Source organism: Lagenorhynchus albirostris, chromosome 19, assembly GCF_949774975.1.
Source record: "Lagenorhynchus albirostris chromosome 19, mLagAlb1.1, whole genome shotgun sequence".
In the NCBI taxonomy this organism is placed as follows: Eukaryota; Metazoa; Chordata; class Mammalia; order Artiodactyla; family Delphinidae; genus Lagenorhynchus; species Lagenorhynchus albirostris.
Window position 1 is genome coordinate 49,952,569 of NC_083113.1, and position 13,214 is coordinate 49,965,782.

At 49.7% G+C, this 13,214-nt stretch overlaps 1 protein-coding gene and 1 long non-coding RNA gene across 8 annotated transcripts in view; one reads left to right on the plus strand and one right to left on the minus strand.

The window, feature by feature from the left end:
- Positions 1–4,238, minus strand: part of LOC132509579 (uncharacterized) — a 69,503-nt gene extending 65,265 nt beyond the window's left edge. Inside the window, exon 1 of the long non-coding RNA XR_009537064.1 lies at positions 4,141–4,238. This is a non-coding gene — a long non-coding RNA (uncharacterized LOC132509579). The remainder of the gene's footprint in view (positions 1–4,140) is intronic.
- A 182-nt stretch (positions 4,239–4,420) lies between these two features.
- MON1B (MON1 homolog B, secretory trafficking associated) lies at positions 4,421–13,195 on the plus strand. Of its 7 annotated transcripts, none has more exons than XM_060130745.1 (6): positions 4,421–4,727; positions 5,270–5,427; positions 7,300–7,620; positions 8,146–8,965; positions 9,327–9,474; positions 12,907–13,195. In XM_060130745.1, the coding sequence occupies exons 2-6, from the start codon at positions 5,280–5,282 to the stop codon at positions 13,114–13,116; spliced, it is 1,647 nt and encodes a 548-aa protein (XP_059986728.1). In that variant the 5' UTR covers positions 4,421–4,727; positions 5,270–5,279; the 3' UTR covers positions 13,117–13,195. The 7 variants fall into 7 exon arrangements, with proteins under 7 accessions (XP_059986728.1, XP_059986725.1, XP_059986726.1 ...); XM_060130742.1 differs by having other exon boundaries at positions 4,721–4,857; XM_060130743.1 differs by lacking the exon at positions 4,421–4,727 and adding an exon at positions 4,736–5,122.
- Positions 13,196–13,214: the final 19 nt, after the last annotated feature.

Genomic DNA, 13,214 nt, shown 5'->3' on the forward strand with positions numbered 1-13,214 from the left:
ACCCCACTAGGGTATTGTAGGTAAAGAAAAAGGGGTGGGAGACCCCTGTAAGTTAATGATCACTCAAGAAAGCAGGTTTGCTTAACCGCAAAACCAAGCAGGCTTGCTTAGCAATAAAACCATGGAACAGAAGCATGCGAAATGCCCCAAAACAATAAAACAATGGTGTCATGAGACCCACATCCTGCCCAGTGAGCTCAGTAAGTTAATGACCCCTAGGACATGCTCTCTGCACACATAAAAAAACAATAATTTATGGAAAGGTGACATTTCAAAGTGAAAGACCCTCATTGTACCGAGAGCTGAAATCATTTTTCCATAGTGCCATGACACTCCTGGCTTGACCATGTAGGGACAAGAAAACTCCCCTGCCCAACCTGGAGGATGACCTGATGATGGAACTGTGACGTCTACTCAAGAATGAGGAAGAAGGTGGTCTTCTCCCTCTCCCCACTTTTCCTCTGATTATAAAACTGTAGCCCACTGAGTTCTCAGGGTGCAGCACCCTCTCACCCACCCACTTGTAAGCCTCACAAGGGTCCTATTCTAATAAATCACTTCTTATCTATCACTTTGCCTCTCGCTTAATTCTTTCTGTGCTGAGACATAAAGAACCGGAGCTCCCTGGAGCCCCCCCGAAATGCCACCTAGTGGTTTCACTGTTAGAAGCAGTCCATAAGCCCTCCCAATTGGCCATAATGCACTGCCCAGGCCACCAAAAGGATGAAACTCATATAATAGAGGGCAACTGGTTAGCTGACCAAAGCTGCAAAGAAGGGAGCAAAGAAGGCAACCATCAAGCCGTGATAGGATCACTTCTCCCACAGATTGACTTGTCAAAACACCAGGCAGTGTATTCAGAAAAGGACAAGGAGAGGGCCGAAGAGTGGGGTTTCACTCTTGACCACACATCACCTGGCTGGAAATGTAGTGCACAAGGAATTGTTTTGATTCCTGAGATACTCCTGGACCCTGTGCTGTAGCACATTCATAATTGTACCCATCACGGGAGAGATGCCACCTTACGATGGATTCAAAAGTACATAATGGGGCCTAACCTACAAAAAACCATCCAGTGAGTCACTCAGAATTGCATGATTTGGGCTAAAAATAATTCAAAGACTTCTGTTAGGCCTCCCCAGATGGGGACCCAACACAGAGGAACCTGCCCCACTGAGGACTGGCAAATAAAGTTGACTCAAATGCCTTGAGCTGTAGGAAATTTCAGATATCTGCTAGAGTTTGTGGACACTTTTTCAGGATGGGCGGAAGCATAACCCACCAGGACAGGAAAATTCTCTGAAGTGGTTCCAGCCCTCCTTAAGGAAATTATCCCCGGGTTTGGACTGCCTAACACCCTTCAAAGTGATAACAGGCTTGCTTTTGCCTCTAGCATAATCCAACAAATGACGTCTAAAGCACTACAAATTAATGGGCAGTTACATTCATCCTGGGACCACAATCAACAGGGAAAAAAAAATGAGAAAATGAATCATATATTAAAAAGAAGCGCTGCTAAAATAGGTCAAGAGAATAATTTAACTGGGGATAGGGCTCTGCCAACTGCCCTGCTATGGATCAGAGTGGCTCCCAGAAGCAGGCTTAAATTAAGCCCCTGTGAAATATTTTATGGTAGGTCCAGGTGTCTACCTGGACCAGGGAATCTGTAAACGCTCTGAAAGATCTAGCTGTTGCTAATTAGTTAAAATTTGGGACACTATACTGACCTCTCTTCAAGAGTTTGCCTCCAACAGGTCTGCCTATCCAACTGAAGTAGCCTTACATCCTTTCTGACCCAGAGACTGAGTCTTCCTTAAAACCTGGAGACAACAAGGGCCTGAAGTTCAGCTGACTGCAAGGTGGACAGGACCACATGTGGTATTACTTACCGTGCACTCATCTGTCAAGTTAGCTGAAGAAAAGCCATGGATTTATCACACTCAGATTAAAGCAGCACCACTGTCATCAGAAAATGGCCCAACTCCCGAAAGGCCTAGAGAGCAAGGGGTTTGTGAACCCTTAGAAGACTTAAGTTTGCTCTTCAAAAATGATAAGTATTGAGATTGCAATTTCATTGTAACTGGAGAAGGGTGGGTCAACCTACTTGTTTAATCTTGTTCAACTGAACAACACAGCAATCTAGTGTAATTATGACACAGTCGGAAAGTTAAAATTAATAGATATGTATAGAAACTTGAACCAAAACCCCCAAGTCCAATTACAAATTAGACAACAGAAGGACTGAGGGATTTCATCGGGTTCAAATAATTGAGAATTGTCCTATATACCAAAGATTCTAAGGACTATTCTTAGACTAGAATAGGATATTCTTATCAGCCCAAGGCTGATCAATTCCATTCTACAATCACCCACATCACCCCTATTTAGCAGGAAGTAGCCAGAGGGGTCATTGCCCCTTTTCCCATAAGATTGTGGAATGGACATTGACAGTGGGGAATTGTAATAGGGAATAACAAATCTGACTCCATATTAGATCTGTTTCTTTTACTTTAACCTTTGATTTCTGTTGCTTTTGTTACAAGTTAATCACTAAAAGGATGTTGCCTATAGCATGAAGCATACATACTTAATGGCCCGTCTCAGGTAACCCTGCCCCCTCTGCCTGAAAGTTAAACTAAAATACCTTCGTTCAGCTCACGGGGAAACATCCTGACCCAAGCTACCTGTGAATGACTGCAGGAAAGAAGAAATTAACATACCCCTCCTTGAGTCTGGTGAAACCAGAAGATATTGGCAAAACGTATGGGCTTTTCACTTTACCTCCTCACTTGCCCCCTCTCTGTTCTATAAAAGAAACTAGCATCCAGGGCTTCCCTGGTGGTGCAGTGGTTAAGAATCCGCCTGCCAATGCAGGGGACACGGGTTCAAGCCCTGGTCTGGGAAGATCCCACATGCCGCGGAGCAACTAAGCCCATGCGCCACAACTACTGAGCCTGCGCTCTAGAGCCCGTGAGCCTCAACTACTGAAGCCCGCCCGCCTAGAGCCCATGCTCCGCAACAAGAGAAGCCACTGCAATGAGAAGCCCAAGCACCGCAAGGAAGAGTAGCCCCCGCTCGCCACAACTAGAGAAAGCCCGTGCACAGCAACAAAGGCCCAACTCAGCCAAAAATAAATTAATTTAAAAAAAAGAAACTTGCATCCAGACCCCCTGCAAGACGGTTCTCTAGGACCCTAGTCTGCCATCTTCTCAGACTCCCAGCTTTCCAAATAAAGTTGTTATTCCTTGCCCCAACACCTCCTGTCTTGATTTATTGTCCTGTCATGCGGCGAGCAGAACGAGCTTGGACTCGGTAACAATGAGAGTCAACTTCTCCTAAGATTGCTCAACGTAAATGGGAATCCTGTGGGCAGTGGAGGTCGGGGTTCCAAGTAGGCTGGTCCTCAGGGACTTTGCCTCATTGAGCTCCATTCGGTTGACCAAAGGGGAAAGAGTGGGAAGCCAGAGATCAACTGAGAGCAAAGTGAGAGCGACACAGAGGAAGAGAGAGAAAGGGAGATATTGGAGGAGAGAAAACTGAAGAACGACTAAGACAAAGACCTGGAGAAAAAGACGTAAAAAGAGCTAAAGGGATAAGGAAGGAGGGCACACAGACACACGGAGACATAAACATCGGAAGAGAGACAGAGATGCAGACGCAAAGAGACATCCAGACACAGAGAGAGAAAGAGGCTCAGAGACAAGGAGTCGCGGGCAGAGACATTCAGAGCAAAGAAGGAGAATCCAGAGCAGGACTGTCTACATCTGCGCTCACCCTCACACTAAATTTGTCGTCTAGGACCGCCTGATGCAGCCCAGGAAAAGAATATCGGATCATCCGGACCGCGCACTCCTCTAAGCTAGCTTAGACACCCTCCAGGGGACCGATCCCAGCGGCGGGCATCTTGCCCTACCCTCGTCCAGCTAGTGGTGGCGCTCAGAGGCCGAAGGGGCATTTTCCTCAACCAACGAGGTCTCAGAAGGCTCCCAAAGCCTCGCCCACAAGCACCCTAGTTAGGCCTGGGCTCCTAATCTGCATGGCTCCGCCCACAGAGCCCTATCTTCGGAAGCGAGGTCAGCTCGGCCTTTTGCCGGTCTGGGCAGGCCCTGGTCAGCCTACACATTGCCTTTACAAACTCACCCCTCTGCGCCATGAGCATGTCCACGGCTCGCGCTTGCCTTTTTCCAGAGGCCGCTAAGCCCTTCGCCTGCCTGAATACCCAGACACCCACGAATACTTCCTACATCTGAGAGGCCCGCCTCTCGCCTTAGAATCTGAGTCCCATAGGCTGGCCAGCCTGCGCACGGCACTCCGATTGGAAGCGGCGACTGTCCGTCAATCATTTTCTCTCTGTCAGACTCCACTCCACCCTCACGCCCCTGCCTTTCCTGGTGGATAAAGGAGGGTGAAGTTGCCTCAATTCTGGCGAGCACGTCTATAGACCAGGCACGGGCATCTATCATGACCTAGGCTGCGAACCTCCTCCAGTGAAGAGAGGAATAGGCTCGAATCTTCGATTGGGTCCAGAGAGATGTCAGTCAAGGGATCGGCGGGTGCAATAGCAATCCGACGCACAGTATTGGTGGAGATACGAAGCCGACGGAAAGCGGCGGAACGGTCGGAGGGGACCGGCTTCGCTTGATTGGGCCATAAAGGAGGCAGTGCCGCCCTCCGTACTCCGGATTGGCTGAACGTGAGCCGCGCTCCCCTCACGCCGGCAACCTTGGGTACGAGAAGTGGCCCGGACTCGCCCCTGTTAGCCGCTGGTGCGGGTGCGGTGGGAACGAGGGCAGAAAGGGCTCTGGGTTCCGGGCCAGATCCGACGTAGATCCGGGAGTGGCGCGCGCCTTCTCTACGGTGAGGGAACACAAGTGGGTGGCAGGAGAGAGGGGTCCGGCCCAGCGAGCGAATGAAGGTCCGCAACCGGAAGTGTCTTCAGAGCCGCGTCGCACCCGGAAGTGTGACAGGAGAGCGGCCACATCCGGAAGTGTGATGCTTCTGCGGCTGCGGGAAGTAATGGTACCTGGCCAATTGAGATACGGAGTTAAAACAGGTGTTTATAGATCTTTATTTCCAGAGGCTCGGTAGAGCCTCACTTTTCGGAAAGTGTTGGAGGTTGCAAGTATGTGGTCGTGTTTTTGAATGTCTCATCCTGTTGAAACGCGAGGGGAAACGAGCCCCAGGAGTGTGTACAAGGGGGCCAGGTTCAGTAACAGCTTTTAAGAAGTTTCTTTTGCTGCGGGTCACTCTCCATTCCCCTCCCCCACAGGGATGTGCAGATGGAGGCCGGAGGAGGCACTGCTGCCCCAGCCCCCGGGGACGCGGAGGACTTGGAGGAGATGCGGTTCCCCAGTGGGGAGGCTAGAGACGGTGGAGGGATTTGCAGGGACCTACCCGGTACTGGAGATGCGAGCGTGGAGAAAACAGGTATGCATTCCCTTCACTGGGGTCTTGGAAGGAATCCCTAGTGGGTGTTATTGTTGGGGGAGGTCCATGGGGGACCAGAGGGGAGCCTTTTGGGACTCGGGGAAGTAGTTTAAACCATAGCTTGGGTCAGTGGGAAGTCATTGTGTACTCAGGTTGTAGTTTAAATGATTGAGGAGTGAAAAAGAAATGAATGGGCGTCAATGGATGTTCACTGGGGAGTTGGTATGAATTTAGGTAATGGAAGAATCAGAAAGGGATCCGTTGGGGTTAGAGAGGGGCACTAGGGATTGAGGATGTTAAGGTCAGTGAATGACCAAAAAAATATTAATACGGTCAAAGGGGGACTATTTAGAAGTCAGTCCCCCTTTGACCCCTTTGGGGTCTTTAAATCATTGAGGTGGGAAAGGGGATCAGTGGGGGCCAGTGGGCGCTCAGAGTATTTACATCATTGAGGAGTTGATGGGAGTTGTTGGAGGGAATCTTTAAGGAACGAGATTTTAGTGGACGTTAATGATGATCATTGATGGGGAGACAGTGGACATCAGTGAAATTATTTGGGGAGTCAGAGGACCAGTAGGAAGATCTTTGAAGACTCTGGTGTACGTGTAAAGGTATAGAGTGGAGGATCAGCGGAAGTCATTGCGGAATGAGTGCTCATTGACCACTTTGGAATTAGTGGATGTTAATGGGGTCATTGGGAAGGATCAGTACACTTCACTGAAAATCAGTCAGTAATTGGGGGGGGAGGGCGTCTTTGAGAGCTTGTTGGCAAGTATTGGGAGTAGGTACTTGGGGACTGTCAATGAGAAAATGAGGGAATATGAGGTCATTGGGATTTTATGAGGAAAGTACTGATACATAGTTTGCCAGTGGATAACACTGGCTGTCACTGGGGATCAGTGGACATCAACTAAAATAAATGGGAGGGTAGTCAGTAGAGGGCAATGAAATTGTGGATTTCATTGGTGAATGTTAATGATGGTCATGGTGAAGGGCAACAGAGATCATTAAAGTCCTGTGTGTTAGTGGATGTTATGGTGGTTATTGTAGGGAGGGGAGTGGATAACAGTGAGAATAAAGGGAAGTCATATCAATGAGAATAAAAGTCAGGGGAGTCAGTGGAGGTCACTGGAAGTCTTGGATGTTAGTAGAGGTGGTTAACGGTGGTCATTCTTGGGAATGCAGTGGACATGGAGTAGATTAAATTGTGGGTCGGGGCAGTCATTGAAGGTCATTGAAGACCCAGGTATTAGTGACGTTAATGTGGGGTCATTGGAATGTTAGTGAACAGCAGTGGGAATGAATAGGGGGTGAGGGGAGTCCTAAAGATCCAGATGTTAGTGGATAATCATGGCAGAATTTGGATTAGTGGTCATCACCAAGACTGGGAGAGTCAATGGGGTCATTAGGATCAGTGAGAATAAATAAGGGGTTAGGGTGGTGAGGGGCACATTCAAAGACATAGATGTTAATAGATATAATGGTAGCTATTGAGGGGTGAGTAGACACCAGGAAAATAAATGAGGGGTCCGAGACTAATGGGGGAATCATTGAAGATGAAGAGATTGATACTCATTCGGAGGCAGTGGAGTGCTTTGAAGACTTCGGAATGGCAGTCATTGAAAGGGGAATAATTAGTCTGTAGGGATATAAAGGGTTCAGTAATGACAGTGAGATGGGATTATTGGAGTTTTAGGGGGATCGTTGAAACCTAAGTGTTAGTGGATGTCATTGAGGGGCAGAGGAGACACCTGGAGGTCTGTGTCAGCAGCAGGGGGTCATTGCAGGGCTGGTAGGGATTTGGTTGGTCTGTGGGCACATGGGGTTAATGGGAGTCCACAGGCAGATGACTCACCAGGGGCTCCCTTTCAGGATCCGAGACCAAGGACCAGCCCCCCGGCCTGCTGCTCCAGTCCGAGGCTCCATCATGCACCTATGGGCTCTGGGGTCCGGCAGCCTCTGAGAACAGTCCCGTGGGCGGCCCTGAGAGTGGCTCAGGGGGCCAGGGCGGGGACCCCAGTGACGAGGACTGGCGCAGCAAGCGGAAGCACGTGTTTGTGCTGAGTGAGGCTGGCAAGCCCATCTACTCGCGGTATGGTAGCGTGGAGGCATTGTCAACTACCATGGGTGTGATGACAGCTCTCGTGTCCTTTGTGCAGAGTGCAGGAGATGCCATTCGCGCCATCTATGCTGGTGAGCAAAGGGGCAGGAGGCAGAACAGGTGACCGTGACTGGGACTGTGGCTGTCTGTCCGGCAGTAGGTCTTTCTGTCTGGCTGGCTGCCTGGGGGACTATCCAGCTAGTTAGGAGTGAGTCAGTGTGTGTGGAGGCTGGCCAGGCGTCTGTCTGTCTGTTGGCCCTGCTGGGTTCTGAGTGGTTAACTCACTGGGATCTAAGTAACTGGCTGGATATTTCCTTCTTGCCTAAGAGGGTGGGTTTGGGGGCTGTTTGGCTGAGTTGGTGCCTCTCTAGCTCTGTTAGTCCTTGCCGCATCTTCCTCACTCCATGCTGTGTGCCTGATTCCCTGACCATCCCATCGTGTCCCTGCAAATGTCCAAACTCCCCCAGTTTGTCCTTACCTTAGTGCTGTGTCCCTAGAGTGACCGTGTGGGCTTGGACCAGGAGTGTATGCCTTCTGGGGAAGGGTGGAAGAGCCCCACCTGAGCCCGTCTTGTCACCACTGACGCATCTCTACCCCCTGCCCCTTCCCTCCCCCAGAGGACCACAAGCTGGTGTTCCTGCAGCAGGGCCCACTGCTGCTGGTGGCCGTGTCAAGGACGCCTCAGTCAGCAGCACAGCTGCGGGGGGAGCTTATGGCCGTGCACGCACAGATCGTGAGCACCCTGACGCGTGCTAGCGTGGCCCGCATCTTCGCGCGCAAGCAGAACTACGACCTCCGCCGCCTGCTGGCCGGCTCGGAGCGCACTCTAGACCGGCTTCTGGACAGTGTGGAGCGGGACCCGGGGGCCCTGCTGCTGGGCGCCGTGCGCTGCGTCCCTCTCGCTCGCCCGCTGCGGGATGCGCTGGGTGCGCTGCTCCGACGTTGCACGGCGCCTGGCCTGGCCCTCTCGGTGCTGGCGGTTGGCGGTCGCCTGGTGACAGCAGCCCAGGAGCGGACTGTGCTGGCCGAGTGCCGGCTGGACCCAGCCGACCTGCAGTTGCTGCTGGACTGGGTGGGGGCACCGGCCTTTGCGGCGGGCGAGGCCTGGGCGCCTGTGTGCCTGCCCCGCTTCAATCCCGATGGTTTCTTTTACGCCTACGTGGCCCGCCTGGACGCCTTGCCTGTCTGCCTGCTGCTGCTCGGCACCGACCCCGAGGCCTTCCACGACATGGCCACCTGCCGGCGCCTGGTCGAGGACGGCATGCACTCCCTTGGGGCCATGCGCACCCTCAGGGAAGCTGCCAGCTTCTCCAACACTCCATCGGCCGGTGCCTCGGCCTACAGTGTGCAGGCTGTGGAGGCCGCCGGCCTCCGGCACTTCCTCTATAAGCCGCTGGACATCCCCGACCATCACCGCCAGCTGCCCCAGTTTACCAGGTGGGCCCCTACCCTGCAGGCAAGTGGCCCGGTGGGAAGGCTTATCTAAGTGGAAGGTTCGGCAACTCATAGACATGAGTCTGGAGAGAGAGCCAGCCATGCTCTAGAGAGATGCAATAGAAGGGGCCTGCCCGATGCGGGAGGCTCAGCCAGCAGCCTCGAGAATTCCCCTGTTCTGATGCAGAGGAGGGCCCCAGGACTCAAGGAATCCCCGAGTCTGATGGGGAGGTTAGGCCCTGTGAAGCCTCCAGTCTAATGGGGGAGGCTCAGCTCCTAACTTAACTCCCTAGACTGAGGGGAGATAGGCCAGCCAAGAAAGCCCTAGACTGACCTTGTCCCCCACCTCCGTCCATCACTGCAGCCCCGAGCTGGAGGCCCCATACAGCAGACAGGAGGAGCGACAGCGCCTGTCCGACCTGTACCACCGCCTGCACGCGCGCCTCCACAACACCTCCCGGCCCCTGCGCCTCATTTACCACGTGGCTGAGAAGGAGACGCTGCTGGCCTGGGTGAGTTGAGTGGGGGGCTCTGAAGGAGTTAACTGCCCCACTTCAAGCCTTCTTTCCCTCCCCTGTATCCCCTCCAGCTGTGACAGCCTCCTTCAAGTGCACCACGCCTTGGCCTGGGCTGCGGTTCTGCCTCCAGAAGTGTCCTGGCCACTCCGTGTGTCTGTGAAACCCAGCAGTTGCAGTGCCCAGAACCTTTAGTGCCATCATTCTGTTGACCGTTCCCTCGGTCAACAGTAACCATCTGGTAAATACCAGAGAAACAACCAGTAGAGAGTCTGGTGGTTTTTTGGTTTTTTTCTGGAAAAACAAATTTATTTTTAAAATTTTAAAATTACTGAAAACATTTTAAATGTTCTAAGTAGCAATAACTGTCTCTATCAGACAATACAAGTGTGAAAATTCCTAGCAGAAATATGAAAAGACGCATACTATTTCAGGTAAAATTGAAATACAAAGTTTTCTGAATTTCATTCAATAACGTGTTTCCAGATATTAGGATCTTCTGCCATCATGTGGAAATTTTTGAAATTACAGTTACACAAAAAATTCCTGTATCTGACTGGAGTATTCCAGTCAATACTAGAAGGAATAAATGAATCCAGTTGTAAACAAGGTAAATATTCTTAGAAGAATTTAGTGAAAATTACCATGCACAGTTGCTCCTCGTTTCTGTCTTCTTCCAGAGAGAAGATGGTGTTCACTGTAGCTTAAGGAAACTGCATGACAGACACTCAAATTCTTTTTGTTTCCAGGATTCTTAGCAGTTATGCCTAGGACTCTCCCAGTTCATGATCTTAAATTTCTTAAATACTCTTTAATTATCTCTTTCCATCCTTAGGCACTTAAAACAGAAAAGTGCCAAATCTGAATTTGTTCTTCACATAAAACAGAAATTAAGTTTTCTTCTTTTTAGACACATGCATTGACACTTGTAGACAAGCCACCAGTCTACAGTAGAGTGTCTCCTGGTTAGCCACCAGTAGAGTGTCTTTGACTTTCAAGAGGCCCCGTTATCCACCATCACTGTGCTCGCCGATTTCCCATGAGCCCCGCCCACGTGTCTGCAGGTAGCAGTTGAACTTTGATGCCATGAGTTCCCAGCGCTCTTGAACACTACAGGCTTGGTCCCCTGCTGTGCCTTCCACTTGGGGTATCCTTCCCTGGGGTCTCTTCAGGGCTCCTGTCCTCGCTTCCTATGGGTCTATTCAAGGTCAGCTTCAGGGAGTTTGGTCATGTGACCCCACGGGAAACGGCACTTTCCCCTAGATTCTGCTATTTAGTGCATATTTATTAAATCATTTATTTGCATGCCTGTTATGTATCAGGCACTGTTCTAGGCTGAGAATTGTATTTAATCAAAAAAAATTTCTTTAGCTTTCATTTTCAAGCAATTTTAGACTTACAAAGAAGTTGCAAGAAGTTACTTTAAATAGGTCCTTCACGTAGTTTCTCCAGATGTTAACCACAGGAACTCATTAAATCAGGGAATTAACATCAGTACGATCACATCTTATCCACAGACCTCATTCAGACTTCACCACTTGTCCCACTAATATCCTTTTGCTGGTCCAGGATCACATATAGATTTGTTTATTGTGTCTCCCTAGCCTCGTTTATTCTGGAACATTTCCTCAGTCGTTTTTTTGTCTTTTATGACTTGGGCACTTTTAGAAAGTACCAGCCAGTTAGTTTGTAGAATGTCCCTCAACTTGGGTTTTTCTAATATTTTATCAAGACTAAATTGAGGTCATGCATTTTGGGCAAGTGTAGCACAGAAGTGATGTTGTGTCCTTTTCTGCTTCATATCAGGAGGACCACAATGTCACTGTATCCCATTGATGATGTTAACTTCTGTCACTTCATTAAGGTGGTAGCTGCCGGGTTTCTCCACTTTAAAGTTAGGCGTTTTTGCCCTTTGTAATTAGTAAATATCTTGTGGTGATTTTGCAATTAGTAAATATCTTGTGGTGATTTTGCAATTAGTGAATATCTTGTGGTGATTTTGCAATTAGTGAATATCTTGTGGTGATTTTGCAATTAGTGAATATCTTGTGGTGATTTTGCAATTAGTAAATATCTTGTGGTGATTTTGCAATTAGTAAATATCTTGTGGTGATTTTGTAATTAGTAAATATCTTGTGATTTTTGTAATTAGTAAATATCTTGTGGTGATTTTGTAATTAGTAAATATCTTGTGGTGATTTTGTAATTAGTAAATATCTTGTGGTGATTTTGTAATTAGTAAATATCTTGTGGTGATTATGTCAGTGTTCTCTTTTTCACCGTATTTTCATCCCCTAATTTTAATATCCATTAATGATTTTTGCCTTTGACAGTTGTTTCTCCGGTATTTACCAGACGGTTACTTTTCTAACTCCATCATAACTTCATTTATTGGTTGAGATTCTACTGTATGGAAGAACTTTCCCTGCTCCTATTTGTTGAATTTTGAATTTTATATTATGGAATTTTCTTGAATTCATTGGGCTAAAGTCTTTTCCTTTCATTTATTTTTGTGCTCAGATTGTCTCTGAGTTAGCCAGCAGGAGCCATGATTCAGCCAGACTGGCCCCTGTATCTTTTTGACACGTCTGCGTCGCGTCTGCGTGGCGGCTTAAGCACTTCTTACTTTCTGGCACGAGATACTCCAAGCTCATTTTGTACTTTCTCTGGGCCAGTCCTGAAACTGGCCATCTGTCCAATGAGCCCTGTACCTTTCAGTGGAGGACGGTATTCCAAAACCAAGATCTGGTAGGCCCAGGATTTTAAATCGGGCGGTCAGGAAATGACATCCGCGTAGGAAGGGAGGTCCCAGGTCGTGTGGGTATCTCCAGGAACAGTACACCTGGCAGAGGGAAAGGACTGTGCAAATGCCATGAGGTAAGGCTGAGCCTGGTTATGTTTGAGGAATAGCAAGGAGAGGCTAGAGTGGCTGGAACAGAGAGCGAGGGGGAGAGCAGAGGGAGGTGATGTGGAAAGGTGCTGGTGACCTGGTCAGGTTAAGCCTCTCAGGTTGGAATGAAGATTAAATTGCGTTAATCCTCCTATTATGCCCAGGCTACAGATGATAAAAACAGGTGTGTGGAGCTTAGAACAGGACTTTGTATACAACCATTGCTCATTAAACGTTAAGCATTGTTGTCACCATCCCCAGGGCACACATGAGTGAACTGAGGTCCAAAGAGTGTACATACACACACACAGAGCCAGCATCACCCAGCTGAAGCCACTAGATCTCGCTGATCCCTTGGCCCACTCATGATACGATAGCATCAGCTTACCCACTTTAGCCCAGTGACCAGGCAGCACCAAGGAGGAGCTGCTGCCAGGTGCACCTTCCAAATGGGACAGGTATGGGGCTAGGGTGGGGTGGACAGCACCGGGCATGGCCAGCTCCGGCCCAGCTGACCCTGTCTCCTCTCAAACCCCCAGGTGACCTCCAAATTTGAGCTGTACACCTGCCTCAGCCCCCTGGTGACCAAGGCAGGTGCCATCCTCGTAGTGACCAAACTCCTGCGTTGGGTGAAGAAAGAGGAGGATCGTCTGTTCATTCGTTACCCACCCAAGTACTCCACGCCCCCAGCAGCCCCAGCTGCCTCCGCGGACCAAGCTTCCCATAACGGCCTGTTTACTGGACCTTGAGAGGCGGAGCTCCCAGACTGTGCCGTGTGGGGAAGCACCACCTTTGGCTTTTACTTCCTGTCTCCACCCTGGAAATGGGCGGGGGGGGGGGGGCGGGG

Excerpts from the sequence above, each read along its gene's own strand:
- MON1B (XM_060130745.1), top strand. The coding sequence starts at position 5,280 with ATGGAGGCCGGAGGAGGCACTGCTGCCCCAGCCCCCGGGGACGCGGAG. Across the intron at positions 5,428-7,299 it reads TGCGAGCGTGGAGAAAACAG|GATCCGAGACCAAGGACCAG; the intron begins GTATGCATTCCC and ends GCTCCCTTTCAG. Across the intron at positions 9,475-12,906 it reads AGGAGACGCTGCTGGCCTGG|GTGACCTCCAAATTTGAGCT; the intron begins GTGAGTTGAGTG and ends TCAAACCCCCAG.